The sequence below is a fragment of the Pundamilia nyererei genome, unplaced genomic scaffold (genome assembly GCF_000239375.1).
Source record: "Pundamilia nyererei isolate P.nyererei 1_Seehausen unplaced genomic scaffold, PunNye1.0 scaffold00074, whole genome shotgun sequence".
NCBI lineage: Eukaryota > Metazoa > Chordata > Actinopteri > Cichliformes > Cichlidae > Pundamilia > Pundamilia nyererei.
The window spans coordinates 2,970,412-2,984,412 of NW_005187475.1; the positions used below are offsets into that span (position 1 = coordinate 2,970,412).

At 39.7% G+C, this 14,001-nt stretch overlaps 1 protein-coding gene across 1 annotated transcript; it reads right to left on the bottom strand.

The window, feature by feature from the left end:
• Positions 1 to 2,692: 2,692 nt before the first annotated feature.
• Positions 2,693 to 12,512, bottom strand: LOC102205634 (sodium/bile acid cotransporter-like; the record flags this gene model as incomplete). The annotated part of the gene is made up of 7 exons (XM_005737315.2): positions 2,693 to 2,800; positions 4,133 to 4,332; positions 4,417 to 4,595; positions 7,155 to 7,359; positions 7,832 to 7,944; positions 9,131 to 9,217; positions 12,396 to 12,512. Coding segments are annotated over 7 exons (954 nt in total), but the record flags the coding sequence as incomplete, so codon positions are not given.
• Between the last annotated feature and the right edge of the window lie 1,489 nt (positions 12,513 to 14,001).

Sequence of the window (14,001 nt, forward strand, 5' to 3'; positions counted from 1 at the left end):
GTAAATAAAAGCTCACTCGCATCAAAGCCTGTGCCTGCATTTGGGACCTTCTCTTATAACTCCACACATCTGCTGCCACTGCCATGACAGAAACAGTGATTTACATAGATTTTTTAAAAGTTATTATTTTTAACTATAATGAACTAATACTGAAATTAAAACCCAGCATTGTGAAAACCTGTGCCCTTCTTTAAAAATCCTTTAGCTATTTGCTGAATTTCCAAGGAAAATGTCAACATGCAGATGAATTACACTTTTTCACATTGCCTAATATTCATTCAAAACACTGCGCTATTGAGAGAGAAAAAAATAATTCAAGTATAATGAACCACTGCTGCTTTTAAAGGACTAATATTGCTTAAATGAAGAAAAGAAAAAATCTTGATCTGAGTTATAACTGCACAGATTAGATAGATGTTAGGACAACCAGAAGTACTAGACGCACCATACACCTGAACTAAATGTTACATCTGTTCCTCTAAATTCTTACAGACATGTGGTCATAATGTTGTCATGGTCCGGGTGAGTGCTGGAGTTTTCTTCTTTTTTGCTGTCTCCACTTCTGGGCAGAGTCGCTGCGTTGCGTTCAGTTCCGTTCAATTTTATTTATATAGCGCCAACTCAAGCCGTTCTGACGCTTCTCCACACCTGGGAGCAATTATGCTGTCAGCATTTAGGATCAGCGATCACCATTACTCTCCGCCAAGTGCTCAGCGTGCCACAGTCAGTGTTAGTTGCTACAGTTTTGGTTAAAGAGCTGATTTCTGCAGAAAGCTGTTGACTTTGTTTGTCTCTACAGACCTCCAGTCGGCTTTCAGGTTTCGTCTTAGACAACACTTACTCTCACCCAGCTGCTGGTCTAAATGTGACTGTGCAGTTTCTCTATCCTGTCACTCATTCAGCTTACCTGCCTGCCCTCCTGTCACCATCACAGAGCCCTACGGATCACCTGCTCTGTAATCAGCTCACCTGGACAACTCATCCTTCCCCCACCTTACCAGTCCACCACCTGCAAAACTGTAAGATTAATTAATCTACACTCTGCTTTCTCCATCTCCGGGGCTCTGGGTCATGGTCCCTTAATCTCCTCTTTTTTTCTTGCAGTGTACCGAGACTCCTGGTTGCATTTCCTGGTGCCCATGCCCTCCACCAAACCTTGAACTTTGAGTGCACTGATGTCTGGTGATGTTTCCGACCCATTCTAGCCTTAGTTTCTCATTGTGACCTTAGATCTTGAAAAATACCCAAGTTATAGTCCTCTGACCTTCTCTGACCCTGTTTCTCATTATTGTTGATAATTCCGTTCAGAGTTCATGATTCATAGTCTTGTTGTAATAAAGTTCTTGTGTTTTATGTCACCCCTTGTCTCCGTGTGTTTTCCGTTCTGAGACGGCCCACTTTGCACGGTTTCAGCTGTGACAAATGTGCTGTTTTTGATTGCTGTGGCATCTCACTAGAGCATTCAAAGCATGGTTTCTCATAAACCTTAAAACCAGCAGCACATACACGGACAGCCCTTTGCACTGAGAGTGCAGTGCAAAAGTCTTGAGCCTCCCCTTGTTTCTTTATATTTGTGCTTCCATGGAGACTTTCTTGGGATTTTTTAAAAAAGTGGTCTTGAGCAAAAAACAAAACACAATTGCACAGTTACTCTTTGATGGAGGTTTTTGTATTTGTTTTGCCTTTTTTGTGGAAAATGGAATACGAATACAGGCAGCAGAGACTCTTAGCCAGAACTTTTTTGTTGCCACTGTTTCCCATTGTCTTTTAAAATGTTAGTTTTCCTTGACATCAAATACAAAATTTGTCCATATATCTACCCTACTCTACTCGGTGAAAGTAGGAAGAAAAAACTCTCATTTAACAGGAAGAAGCCTCTAGCAGAACCAGGCTCTGAGAGGAGCGGTAATTTTCCATGACCAGCTGGATCTTTTGTTTTGTCCTCCTCCCCTCCACCCCAATCAATTGCAGGAGATGGATCTGCCTTCCTGTACCTGTGAGTACCTAGTGGAGTACCTGGGCATCATCTTATCCCAGGACAGTGATGGTCTATGTAGCTGTGCTCTTCCTTCTGAAGTCGAGCACCATCATGTTTACATCTAACCGTTTTGTGGGCACCACGACCTTGAGATCTACTGAAAGTCTAAGGTGGTCAAGGTGAACAGGAATGAAAACTGGACAGTGCTCTGTGGAGCTCACGCAGTGCATATCACAAACTCAGAGCTCTGCTCATCTCACATACTGCAGCCTGTAATGTAGTAATCCATGAGACGGTGGACGTGTTTCCTGGCATTTCCTCAGTGGTACTTATTGGTACTTAGTGGACAAGAGCTTGAAAAAACATAAATGTACATAATGAATTTGTTTTCAGTGGAAACTTGTAATTGTATGATGTAGGAAAAAGATAGACTCATCAGATTTTTCAAAAATTTATTTAAAACTGGATTTTGGCTTCATTAGTGCTTTATAACTGAAGTTACTAATACATTTACAGGTTTCAGATAACGATACTGTTTTATAATCAAGAAATACAGTTGCACATTTTTCTATTTGTTCATTAAGCTGTAAGTAAGCTATTTTTGGTTACTTCATCTGGAGCCCCTTTGGTGAAACCGTTCACGCTAATAATAATAATAATAATAATAATAATAATAATAATAATAATAATAATGGATTGGATTTATATAGCACTTTTCAAGGCACCCAAAGCGCTTTACAATAGAGACATATATGAGTGGTAATTGACATCACACATCAGACTCTTTCAGATCCTCTCCAGTGGCCGCAGCCTGGTAAGTTTCTGTGGGTCAGACAAGCAGATGTATTAACACAAACCAAGATTTGGCACAAAAGTTGCTCAACCTGTGGTTAAATGTGAAATCCTAAGGTCTGGTTATTCATCTGTCTAAACAAAACACAATCACAAAGTTATTCTTTGCTTTGTTTTGGTGCTGTTTTGACATTTTTTTTGTGTGTAGAATGGAAAGCAAGAACAGGCAGCAGAGACTCTTAGCCAGAAACCTTTTTGTGGGCTCATTGGTGCTTGCCTTTTGTTACGACTCAGGTCATAATTTCGTGTATTGTTTTCGCTCATCCACACCTGATGGTGGAATTGCTCATTTTCTCTGCCTCTTTTTTTCTGCTGCTTCAACCACAGACTGTGTGTTTAGTAATGTACTATGTGTTCAAGTTCCTGTGTCTAGAATAACTAGGTAAACTAGGTTTTCCTAGTTTCCAACCCAACCAATCGTGGCAGGTAGCTGCCGCTCCCTAAGCCTGCTGAAGGTTTCCTCCTATTAAACTAGAGTTTTTCCTTCCCACTGTGGCCAAGTGTTGCTCATAGGAGGGTGGTTTGATTGTTGGGGGTTTCTCTGTATTATTATAAAAACCTAGAATGTAATACCTTAATACATTTATATTATATATAATATACTAAGTGCCTTGAGGCATCTACTGTTATGATTTGGCTCTATATAAATAAAATTGGATTGAAATCAAATTGAACTGAATTTAAACTATTGAGAGTGCCAGATGTTAATAATAATTACTAATGCTTAAATGCAGAATGCCATAAATTTGCATTTAACTGTCTCATACCTGTAACTGAGGCTCAAGTGTGCATTTATTGTGTGTTCGTCTCAGGTCAGAGTGGTGCAGTGGTTAGCACTGTTGCCACATAGTAGGGCTTTTGTTCTTGTAGAGGCAGATATGAGGCACATAATGCTTTCGGTGATCAATGAGACCACTCAAATGACTAACAATCAAAGCAAATACATTATTAATAATGAAATTATATAGAATAAATTACACTATATCTAATGTAGCACCTTTTTAAAAGGTCAGTTTGGGTACCAGTACATGTGAGTATAATATTGTCAATAGTGGTTCTCCATAACCTACAACATGAAAGGGTACAACATGCAGTTCAGTGAAGTAACCCAAACTTTGTTCTAGCATTGCCCACTTCAGATGTCCACAACATCCACACCCACACTTGATCAAGTCACAGTTGAATTTTTGTGAAATAACGACCAGCCAGACATCTGTAGATACTTGTTTTTTTTTTTTTAAATCTTGTGTGATAAAAGGCCTGTGTTAAAATGTAACATCTGAATCCTGCTGTCACTCTTACCTTTCTCTTTTCTCTTGAACCTTTGGTAGCACCTAAACAGCATGATGATCATCGCCGCCTCCAACAACTGAGACACCAAGTAGACTGTTGGGAATAGATACAGAGGACCCACCACGTCGTCAGGGAAAGCTATCTTCAATATGGTGGTGCACAGCGGGACATTCTGACAGCCTGTTTCCATGGAAACGGTTCTCCGCTCCCTGAAGGCATATGGAAGGATATATGTGTGTATGTATATATATATATATATATCCATTGATGATTGAATTAAACAAATAACCTACCTGTGGATGAGTCTGAAGATTGAAGAGAACACGTATCCAAAGCAGTAGCCCATCAAAGGCATGAGACCAGCGATGGCCAAGAGCGAAGGAGACATCATAGTCAGGATGATATGTCCGCTTCCAATAGCAATTAAGCTCAAGGTCCCCACAAGTATAATCAGCATTATAATCATGCCTACCTAAGAACAACAAGACAGGACATAAATCAGTGTTTGACTTCTCTTCTTCTTTTGTGTTGCTCAAAAGAATTTGAGTATAGGATCAATTAAATTACACTTCTGGGATATTGATCTGGTCAGTTAAGTAGAGAGGGGGTTGTTAATCAGTTTTAGTGGCTTGGATGTTGATGAAATCAACAACAGGTGTGCCAGAGATGCAAAAACAAGACAATGTTCAAAACCAGAATAGTTTCACAGGTGGAGGCCGTTGAGATCTTACCCTCCTCATCATTTCTGATTGATTTAAATTTAATTCAACTCAACTTAACTCAGCTTATTTATAGCTCCAAATCACAACAACAGTTGCTTCAAGACACTTTATATTGTAAGGTAAAACCCTACAATAATACAGAGAAAACCCCAACAATGATATGACCCCCTATGACCAATCGCTTTGGTGATAGATGAAGTAAAAATGCCCTTTTAAAAGGAAGAAACCTCTGGCAAAACCAGGCTCAGAGAGGGACGGCCATCTGCCGTGTCCAGCTGTGTGTGAGAGGAGGAAAACAGGACAAAGACACACCGTGGAAGAGAGCCAGAGAGTAATTATTAAATGCAGACTGGTGTATACACACATAATGAGTTTAAAAGGTGAGTGAAGAAGAAACTCATTGCATCAGGGGAAGCCTCAGCAGCTTAGACCTATTGAAGCATAACTAAGGGAGGATTCAGGGTCACCTGATCCAGCCCTAACTATATGCTTTAGCAAAAAGGAAAGTTTTAAGTCTAATCTTAAAAGTAGGGATAGTGTCTATCTCCTGAATCCAAACTGGATGCTCGTTCCACAGAAGAGAGGCCTGAAAACTGCAGGCTCTGTCTCCCATTTTACTTTTAAATACCTTAGGAACCACAAATAAACCTGCAGTCTGAGAGTGAAGTGCTCTACTAAGGTGATAGAGGTGATATTAAGCTGATGTTGTTAGACACCATAACAGCTGAGAAGATCGTTGAAGCCCATCATGGACACTTATCACACTCACTGCACCTGTAAAGCCACCAGCATTTTGGAGGACGTCACACACCCCTCACTACACTCTTCATCTTGCTGCCTTCTGGCAAGAGGTACTGGAGCATTCAAGCCCTCACTGCCAGACTGCGAAACAGTAACTTCCCCCAAGCTGTCAGACTCCTAAACAGTTAGTGACTGGACTGACACACACACATGCACACCTTCATACACCACGTTACTTTTTGCACAATACTCAGTCTTTTTCACATTTCTTTTGCACTGTTGTGTCTGTATTGTACTGTTCTGTCAGGTACAGTCACTGTCAGGTACTGTCAGGTTCTATGTAGTCCTGTGTTGATTGTCTGTTATATGTCATATGTAACACCATGGTCTTGGAGAAACGTTGTCTCATTTCACTCTTTACTGTACCACTGCACATGGTTGGAATGACAATAAAGCAAATTGACTTGACTTGATTTCTAAGATTTTTAGTGCCCAGAACAATAAACTCAGTTTTATCTGAATTTAGAAGCAGAAAATGACAGGTCATCCAGGTCTAGATAAAGTTGGGTGTTATCTGTCCAGTGAAAATGAATGCTATGTCTTTAATGTTATTGTCTGTATAATGTAAACACAACTGGTCGTAGGACAGAACCCTGCACTGCGGTCCAGCAGGACAAGCACAAAAGTGAGTCCACTGTCAGAGGCCATAAGAAGGTCATTTGTTACCTTCATTAATGGCTTTTCAGTACTGTAATGAGCTCTGAAACCTGACTGAACTCTTCTAATAAACATTTTTTTCTACAGAAAAGAAAATAGCTGTTTTACAACTACTCTTTGAAGAAGTTTTGAAAGAAAAGGAAGGTTCGACAGTGGCCTATAACTTGATAAGACAGCTGGGTCAAGTGTTTGGAGGCCTGTGGTATGCAACCAGTTAATAGGCCCTGTCAAGGAGAGCTGGACAGGGCCTTAGAAGGTTCTTAACCCACCAACAGGACAGGTAACTCCTTTGTGCAAAAGGGAACAGGATGAGCACTGTCAGAGCCCTAAAAAATTCTGTGAATGTCTCTTTCATAAGGGTGGCCTGAGGGCCAGACGTCCTCTAGTGGACCCTGTCCCTGACAGTGTGGAGGGTCTGGAGAAGCCATGGCAAACAGTATGCTGCCTGTAATATTTTTTAGTATGGTGGGTCAGTGATGGTCTGCGGAAGCATATCAAAGTGACGCACAGAACTCTACAGGCTAGGCAACAGCTCTCTGACTGCCGTTAGGTACTGTATCATTAGGAATTATTTGAGTTTAGAGAAAGATGTTTAGACTTGTCTGAAGACAAAGTTATTCAGTTTCTCTGTGTGTCAAGTTAAGAAAAAAAAATCAGCAAATTCTAGAATTTGTAGGATGATGTAATCTACAGGTTTTCCGTTTTGTTTGGGGTTTTTTTGTTAAACAAATATTTAAAATATGAGTCATTGAAGTCTTTATTTGCCATTCCTGTACCAACTGAATAATCAACACTGTTAATCAGTTTTAGTGATCTGTCTGACCTTCATTCTCCTGTCAGTATGCACAAACCTTCGTGAACTTCTTCGAGTACTGTGGCCTGTAGGTCTTGATGATGATGCCGATGCTACACGGGACAAGGATCAAGACCAACGATAACATAATTTCACCATAAGGGACAGCATTCTGCACGCTGGGGAAACCCTGGCAGTAGATGTAGAGCAGGAGAGGCATCATACCCAGAGCCAACACTGTAGAGCAGGAAGTCATCACGATGCTGGAGAAGACAAGGATGAGACAAATACGTTGCTTTACTCTGAGCTATGGAAACTAGCCTTTCTGAATTAAAAATGACATCTGATTCTCACAGACTTCATGATTTCCATATTCCTCATATTTTACTGACCCCATTAACCCTTCTCATAACTGCACAACGCTAAATGTCCTTGTCAAGCTGATGTTCAAACAATTTACTAGAGATATTCCTGCTTCCTGGAATATTCCACTGACGTGCTGGACATTAGATAGAGATATGCCAAAATCTAACTGAACTGTCTGAATTGTGCTTGTCTTGGTGTTATATTTGAAAACTGCACAGGCAGACACAGTGTGAGAAAGTTCGCAAACACAATCGACTGGTATAACTGTTGTAAAGTTTTCTGCCTGAGCATTAATCACTTCAAATGACATTTTTAGCATCTTTTTGCTCATTATAAATGTATTACAACTACATAACTTCCTATGTGTACCTGAGGTTCATGTCCCCCTGTATAGCCAGAGACATGGAGTTGGAGAAAATTCCTCCAGGACAGCAGCCACATACCAGAACAACCACACCTGTTATATCACTCAACTGGAACCCCTGTAACACAAAATCCCAATAACCTCTTGCAGGATGCTGTAAATAACAGTAACAATGTCTAATAGTCTAAAATACAATGTCTGGTGTCAATTATATACTGGTACATCAACACAAATTCAATTATACTGGGCAACGTTTGTCATGTGCCGTGGGAGTGTCTGGGAGGTGTTCCTCTTTGTTAGAGGAGTTCCAGATTTCCATCCTCTGGGGTGGAGTTTCCAGCACCTCACCTGCTCCTCGTTTCAATGGCAATCAGTAAGTAGGGTTCTTAAACCAGCACTGCCTACCACTCTCCACCAGTTTGTCCAGCTACTGTTGTGGTAACTCTGACTCCTTGTGATCAAGTTCATGCTCGTCTGTCCCAGGTTTAACATTGCCTCACTGTTCTATCAGATTAATCTCCTGCCGTGTGACTCTTCAGCGCTTGTCCTGTTCGGTTCTACTACATCAGTCAGTCTACAAACCATGGGGTTCACACTCACCACGCTCCTTGCCCTGCCTTCCTGACTGTCGTGGCTCGCTTGGATTTTCCTCCCTCTGGACCTCCTGGAAACCATACCGTCTCCTCTCACGTGCCCACCTGCCATGAATCTGCCTGATTGCCAGTTTGCCTGAGCTGAGTTGAGTAACACTTGGCAGTACAGCTCTGTTAACCTCTGTTTCCCATGTGAATTTCTAGTCTGTTCTAACTACGTTTACTTGTATATAAATCCCTGGACCCATCCCTATTTCCTGATCTGTTCCCCTGAGTCTGGCAGTGAGGTGTGGAGTGAAAGTGAGCGTGAGTGCTGAAGAGGATTGTGAAACTGGAGAGTCTGTGTTTTTTGAACCCGTTTCCCCTCCATCCCTGGATCCCTCAAAATCTCAGTCCCATGCACTGTAAATAGTTTCACTTGGTGTGATTGTTAATAAACTTGTGACTTTTATTCTAAATTCATCTGGTCTGCACCTGAGTCTGTTCCACTCATTTTCCTCACATAAAAAAAATCTGTTTTTGGTTCTTCTTTTTGGTTAACTCAGTGTAATTTTCACATTTTTTATTATGAATCCCTGTAAAAAGATTTTTGTGGGGAACACAAATCATAAATCACTGTCTGTATTTGTAAATTTGTAACTTTGTAAAGACAAATGTGTATTATTTATACTGCATGTTAGTAATCTTATTTAACTTTACATAAATACCAACCTTAACTAAGCAAAAGGCTGTAAGAGGCATGATCCCATACTGGGCCATAGCTGCAATAGCCAACCCCTTAGGTTTCATGATGTAATTCTGTAAACAGAAGAAGTTAGCAAAATTGATCATAAATTTACCAAACATGTATCATGCCACTGTGTTTATATTAACATGAACACGGCGGCATGTCTTCCCCTTCTCTCTCTGCCCCCACTTTCCTGTCCCTTCTTCACTGAGTCTATCCAATAAAGCAGAAAAAGGCCAAATGAAATATATATATTTTTTAAAAACTAAGATTACTATAAAAAAGTGCATTTTAATTGAAAAGGGTAAACTTTCATGTATTCTGTATTTATTACAATAGATAATGTTCAGAAATCCAGTATCTCAAAATATTTCTATATTTTATTCCAGTTTGAGTAAATTACTCAAACCATGAATTCTTTGTTCCATCCAACCATCCACTTCTTTTCTGCTGCTTATCCAGGTTCAGGTCATGGGGCAGCAGTCGGAGCAAAGAAGCATAGTCTAGCCTCACCCTGGCCACCTCTTCCTGCTCATTTGGGGGACACTGAGCCATTACAAAGGCAGCTGAGAGATATAATCTCTCCACTGAGTCCTGGGTCTGCCACAGACCCTCATCCCAAAACGAACATGCCCTAAATACCTCACCTAGAAAGCATCCATGAGGCATCCTTGTCAGATACCCAAAACATCACAACTAGCTCCTTTCGATGTGTGGGACCAGCGCTGCTACTCCGAGTCCCTTTTGATTGGCTGAGCGCCTTACCCTGTCACTAAAGGAAAACTCAATCACCCATTTGTATCCTTGACCTCATTCTTTTTGAGTCATTACCCATAGCTTGTGACCATAAGTGAGGGTTAAACAAAGATTAACTAGTAAATTTACAGCTTCACTTTTATGCTTAGCACAGAATGTGTCAACCTGAAGAGAGAGGTATCCGTGAGGCCAAGTTAGACTACAAGAGAAAGACCGAAGAACACCTAGACAGCAACAAAGGCAAACAGGTGTGGATGGTATTCAGCACCTTACCAATTAAAGGAATAACTTCGGAGCTGTGAGAGGATTGCCTCCAGGGTACGACCCCAGTAACCCTGCCCTGGGTAGGGTAGAGTGGACCCCTGTATCAAGTATAAGGGTATACTTGATACAGGGTTTGTCTGAACAAAAACAGAATCAAATCGACTTTATCAATTGTAAACGGTATAACTTTATGGTCTTTACTTTACAATATAAAGTGCCCTGAGGCAACAGTTGTTGTGATTTGGCACTATAAAATAAAATTGAATTGAAAATCCAAATTCAGCTGACTACCAGGAGACTTTAGAGGACTTTGAGCTTCCATCTGTTGACAATCTTTATGGAGATGTAGAGTTCTTTTTCTAACAGGACTTATTACCTGCACACAGAAATAAAACTGATAATTTTTATGATGACCATTTTATTAGGCTACTTTGCTTGGCTGGTCATCCAACTCTCTTGGGTGAATCCTACATAGAATCTATGGGGTATCGTCAAGAGGAAGAGAAAAAAAAAAACAAAGCAAAATTACAGGTGAGCTAATGTCCATTATCAAATCATCATAGCACCTCAGGAGTGCCACGATGCACTAATTAATGGAAGACCCAAGCAGAGTGTATAAATCAAGAACTGTTCCAGAAGTTGTAAATAATTTAATGACTGCTCTTAGGTGATGGTATAATATTTTGAGACACTGGATTTGTGATTAGTATGCCTCCCTTTGTAGTTTTTCTAGGCATGCCCACCTAGAAATCACTGGAGAAATTATCTACAACGGGTAAAATAAGCATTTCTAAGTAAATATATTTCTAAAGGTGCTACTGACATGAAATTCTCATCAGATGCTAACAACCCATCCAATCCACACATGCAAAGAAATCAAACCATAGATGTCCATTAATTAAGTTATGTATAGTAATGAGAAATGACACAGGGAAAAATTATTAATATTTCGTACAGAAGTCTTTGTTGGTGATGACAGCTTCTGTACGGAGAAACTAGTCGTGTGGATTGGTCAGGTGTGATTTTGGCCATTCTTCCACATAAAAGGTTCTATGAACTCTGAGCTCCAGCTCTTACCACAGATTTTCAGTCGGATTCAAACCAGGTGACTTGTTGGGCCAGTCTAGTTTCAGAGAAAGAAACTCAGTTTCCTTCGATCTGTGTTTAGGATCACTGTCTTGCTGAAACGTCCACCCTTCATCGTTCATCATCCTGGTAGATGGCAGCAGATTGTTATCAAGAATGTCTCGGTACATTTTTCCATTCATCTTCAATTATACGAAGATTGCTAGTATCATATGCTGAAAAACAATCTCACTCCATGATGTTCCCACCTTCAAACCTCACTGTCGGTATGCTGATTTTGGGGTAATGTGCAGTGCCTTTTGACCTCAAACATGGTTTTGGTCTCACCTGACCAGACTACATTCCCCCAATATTTCACATGCATGTCTAAATGCTTTTTAGCAAGCTTTAAACATGCTTTAACATGCTTTCTCTTCAGTAATGGAGTCTTGTGTGCTGAGGTATGTATGGTGTGCATACAAACCATGGCAGTTGAGTGTTTTTACTTGTTTTCTTTGAAACACTTGTGCCTCCTCTGATGGTTCTTCTCACTCGTCTGTCTGGTAGCACCTGGTCATGTGCAGTTTATGGTGAAATTATGTTCTTTCCACTTCCAAATTATGGCCCCAACAGTGCTACACTGCAATCTTCAGTAGTTTAGACATTTATCTGTAACTAATGCCATCACTATGATTTGCAACAATAAGGCTGCGAAGGTCTTGAGAAATCTTGTTGGTTTTACCCTTCATCTGATGCTTCTTGTGTGGTAATGAGACACCTTTTTATAGGCAATCATTTGGGACTAAACCAGGTGAAATAGATTTGCATTAAGCGGCAGGATTGCTTTCTATTTACTGATTTCAGTTGGCTACTTTTTTCCCTGCGTCATTTCTCATGAATGGATCAAATGGTTTGCTACCAACATCTGGTGAGAATTTCACATCAACCATATTTACTTAGAAAAAATGGTGATGTTCATTACGTATTTTATCCATTATATTTCAACATGCTCAGCAATTCCTTGCAGGAACTGGAATGTGTTGTCAGGCATAAGGACATCATCGAAAACCCTGCTTACGTGTAATTTTTCAAGCTTTGTCACAATGCTTTTCTGCATATAGACAAACCACACATACATTCGCATTCACTGCTGATCTTGGTCACCTTGATCTTAGACACCTCCATGGTGCATCCAAGTGAAACCATGGTGATGATGATTATGATTGTAAACATTACTGTAATGACATTGCCAATCACTGGGTCCACAGCAGGACGGTAAAATGAGGTGGTGTTTGCAACCGTCACATTGCGCCACAAATCTTGATGAGGTGTCAGGTTTGCTGTGTTGTTCATGGTGCCTTCAAATCAGAACAAACATGAGGTTCTGAGCTGTGAGTGAAAAAACAAAAGTGGAGATGAAGGAGGAAAGAGAGCAGAGTAAGAGTTCAACAGAATACCAGCATCTTTGTTTGTTTACATTCTGTTTTGTCCTTAAACTTTGTGAAGAAAACTTCTCTAGCAGGAAGTTCACACTCTGTCTTATTGAGGTATCCTTATGATACAGATTCTGAGCTGTGGTAAGATAATTTTCAGATGCAGTTTGAGCTGTACTTAAGTAATAGAACTAAAGAAGCCAATAAATTGCTAAAATAAATGCAGAAAATTCATGTATATGTACTTTTGTTTGTTATGCTTGGTTTAATGTTCTGTTAAAGCTGTCATATGTTACAGCACTGTAGTAAAGAATATTCAATACAGAGAATGATTTCACTTTAATTTGTCCAATAATAAAAGAAATAAAGCCGCTTTAAAATCTCTGTGCGCAAGAGTGTCACACCTGAATGCCTTCTAAGAACTTTGTGCTCAAATTGATCGAGTTTAAAGTTTAACAGCTGACACTTTGGGAATGAAACAACAACTGTAACAGTACACTCTGGAATACTTAAAACATATCTCAGCATTGGTCTTCTACCCTTTCCTCGGGACCTGTGTTGACTGAAGCAGAAAGCCTGTGTTAATAAACAAGGTTGATAACTGGAGGTTGTAAGGAAAGCACTTTGTAATACGACTCACAACTAAGGGGGGAATTCCTGTAATTAAATGAAATTCCAATGTGTTACATTTAAAATTATAATGTAATTGCACTTAAATACTTAAACGTAGGCAGACCAGAATAAAGGGTTTATGTTTTTACATGAACAAGGAAATAATAATACTGTAAGTAAACTTAAGTCGTGCATAAGTAATTTGAAGTATTCTCTAATTTCATGGTAATTTTGCAGAAAACCAAACAATATTTTCCTATCTTACTCTGAAAATATGTTGTATTTTCCAGGGTGTTGGTCATATTATGAAATGCATAATTTGACCTTTTACATCATTTTTTTTTACATCTGTATTTAATACACTACACTGATGTGCATGAGATTGAGGACTGTTTTCCCTTACCAAAGTTTAAGAAAAACTTAATACCAACAAAATTTGCAGGCTTATAACCTTATAATGATGGAGCCAAGTCTAATTTAATTTGTTGTTTTTTTTTTACAATCACTGTTCACAAAGGAGGGTCTCCTTTCCTGTAAGAAACCAGCAATGTTACTCTGCTCCATTATACAGCCCACATCTCGGAAATTCTAACGCATTTACAAGTTGAAACAACAACTGTAAGATGGAGGGATTTTCCACAAAATTAACAAGACATTATGCAATACTTAAAATTACTTACAGTATAGTTTGTCTCCTATCCTTGAGACTACCCAGAATTTAGACA